General features: G+C 37.3%; 1 protein-coding gene across 1 annotated transcript; it reads left to right on the top strand.

The window, feature by feature from the left end:
• The first annotated feature begins 2,102 nt into the window (after positions 1-2,102).
• On the top strand, positions 2,103-3,200 carry LOC113760031 (cytosolic sulfotransferase 5-like). Its single transcript, XM_027302610.1, has 2 exons — positions 2,103-3,047; positions 3,180-3,200. The coding sequence occupies exons 1-2, from the start codon at positions 2,103-2,105 to the stop codon at positions 3,198-3,200; spliced, it is 966 nt and encodes a 321-aa protein (XP_027158411.1).

The following is a 3,200-nucleotide window of genomic DNA, read 5'->3' on the forward strand; positions in this document are numbered from 1 at the left end:
GCAACTTAAACAGCAAAATAACTATAATTGGTAATCATCTTCATCTTCGAAACCTTCCCGATCAGTGACAGTAATTTTCTCACAAAAACAACAAGGAACTGTGTTGTTCTTTTTCCAACAAGATGATGTCTCCTTCCTAAACAAATCCAGGGAAAAAACATCTCCATGTTACATTACAATAATATTAACTGTAAAATTAGCTAGTTAAACCATCAAAACTTACGAAGAATGCATTACAGAAATTCCCAAAGAGCAACAATTAATCAGAATTACATCAAAAATGCATACTAAGTTCATAGCACAACTTTTGTCTGTGATTGATTTGAAGTTATGGCAACTGCAACAAATACTTCTTCATTTACTCTGTTACATATTGGCTTTCTAGAAGACCAATCTTCACTCCTTAAGAGAACAATTGTCTACCACATCACTATCCATACATTTTTGCTTGGAAACCACTGCTTCTTACATGTTCCAACATAGCCCATGAGATATTTGTCTAAAATGTTAAAATATATATTTCTATAAATATTTTATCACGGGCAAGTAAGTTCTTATGCAAGTAGGAATGGAAAAATCACCAATCTACTAGATAACCAAAAACGAAAGGCTAAAAACAGAGCATTAACAAACCCAAAAGGAAGTAATGGTAGCAAAAGTCAATCTAATTTCCATAAATTGCCCTTGTGATTCTTTCTAAAAACAAAGTGATGATCAAAGCTAAATGTTTAACTTAATGTTAAAGGAAAAGTAAGATGATAATCTTTTCTCTCTTTCTAAAATGATGTCCTAAACTAGAGTTTGGCAAACTAATCTGAAGAAAAAATAAAAATTTATATTAATGTACTAGCATTCATAAACTCCCTAATTAACTTCTTTTAGTTGACTAATTTCTCCTGACAGACTAAAATCTTTGGGCCAAATAAAAATTAGAAAAGGATAACCATTTTCAGAAAAGAAGTTGGTAATGGACTTTAATATCCTTTCAGTGTTGGCAAGTAATTTCCTTCATCCTTGAATTCTTAAAAGTAATTTATCAACTTCCATTGAATGGGCATGCTGAAACATGCTCATCTAACCTAACATGCAGATACTCTGAGGCAGAGTACCTCTAATTAGGTGAAACCATGTTGGGGAACTTCATGTGAAACATTTATCATTGATCTCCCACCTTCATTAGTCTTTTGAAATGTTACATATTCCAAAGGGGTTTCTTAATAATTATAAATTATTTTTAGGTTCGCTAGTCTTTCTTAGCTAAAACATAACAAATAGAATGCTACAATATAACAAAACCTATTTATTGATCATTCAAACTACAAATTTTTTTATTTTGACTATTTATCTTGGAGTAGACATATCAAAATAATTTAGTTAGTTAGGAACCAAGAATGTACTTAGGGTACGTTGTTTTACTAAATCAAATTCAACACTAAGCCCGGTAGCTGGAATGACTAACTGTTAGCACTGTTGTACCATGAGTCTCTCTTGTTCTCAAGTGTAAAGGTATAACTTGTTGTCCAATTTACAAAGGCCTTGCAAGATCTAGCGAGAACCTTTGAACGAGGATATAGAAATTCTTGCATCTGCAATTACAGCACCAAAACTTTGAACTTTTTCCATCCAAATGAATAATTGAAACTGCAATCACATGCTTCGTTTATGTTGTCCAAATGATCGCCAATGTTGTCTATGATGTCTAACTTCTTTCCATCAAATCTTCTCACTTCTGGAATTAAAGTATCAGCACGTCTAGTTTTCTTCAAGCAAGTCTTGTACCTTGATAACTCTCCAGTACCAGCTACCATGCTCCTCTTTAATTCTTCTCCATCCCCCGGTGGACAAACTCCATGGAAGGAAGGACCACTATTGTGAAGTGTGACTCACGAGACGTCTCGAAATTTGCTTTCTGTGTTACTGTTATTTAAGTCCGAAACTTCCCACAATCATTCATTAACTGAGTCCGAAACTTCCTACTGTCTATCATTCGTTAACCGACACTTCCTTTAGCGGGTGGCTCACTTGAAAAGTAAAAACTACTAGTGTAGTAGTTCTTATACATATACTTGCAGCGCACCCATTTTTCCTTGATTGTCTTTACCATGGCAACCCCTGATACTGAATCATCAGCGGCGCATTATTCTGATTCCTTGAAGCCTTTACTCGATCAACTACCCAAAATAAGCTATGGAGATACCTTTACTCTGTACCAGTGGGAAGGATTTTGGTATGCACCTCGCCATTTGGAAGCTGCAAAATCAGTTCAATCAAATTTTGAAGCAAGGGACGACGATATCATCTTGGCTTCCTCTCTAAAAACAGGTACCATTTGGCTCAAGGCACTCCTTTTTTGCATCATGGGGCCTAAAATTAGCGACATCAATGAAGACCCTTTACTCAAAAACCATCCTGCTGTCTATGTACAGACCCTGGAGACCCAAACTTACCTAGCAAATCCTAATCCTGATCTCTCTAGCATGCCGACACCAAGGCTCTTTCACACTCACATGCCCTATAACGTCTTGCCTGACTCCATAAAAAATTCCAAGTGTAAAATGGTTTATATAGTCCGCAATCCCAAAGATACCTTGGTCTCCATGTGGCATTTTTTTAGTACTGTCAAGCAATATCCTATTCAGGTGTTATTTGAGGGATTCTGTAACGGAGTACATCCATTTGGTCCATTTTTTGATCATGTGTTACAATTTTGGAATGAGAGCTTAAGGGCACCAGAAAAGGTGCTTTTCCTCAAGTATGAAGAGCTGAAAAGTGACCCGAAAGGGCAAGTCAAGAAACTGGCTGCCTTCCTCGGACGACCATTCGAAAACGAGGAGCAAGTTGATCAAGTGTTATGGAGGAGCAGCTTGGAAAGGCTTAAGAACTTGGAGGTGAATAAGACTGGGTTCGACCCCTGGGCTCAAATGCCTAATAGCTCTTTTTTCAGGCGCGGTGTGGTTGGGGACTGGAAGAACGCCCTTACCCCTGAGATGGAAGAAAGGCTTGACCAAATTACAAAGACGAAGTTGGCAGGATCGGGTCTTGATCTGGTGATATGATATGATCCTCGACCTTATCCTTCCCTCTGCATAGCCATCTCAATTCTCAAATGTGTTGAATTAGCAGTCGTCATCCTTTACCAGTTGTTGAAGACCTGATGACATCTTTCCTTGAATTCCCAGGTCTTTGTTGTCCCCTGTTGA

The sequence above is a fragment of the Coffea eugenioides genome, chromosome 1 (assembly GCF_003713205.1).
Source record: "Coffea eugenioides isolate CCC68of chromosome 1, Ceug_1.0, whole genome shotgun sequence".
Taxonomy (NCBI): Eukaryota; Viridiplantae; Streptophyta; class Magnoliopsida; order Gentianales; family Rubiaceae; genus Coffea; species Coffea eugenioides.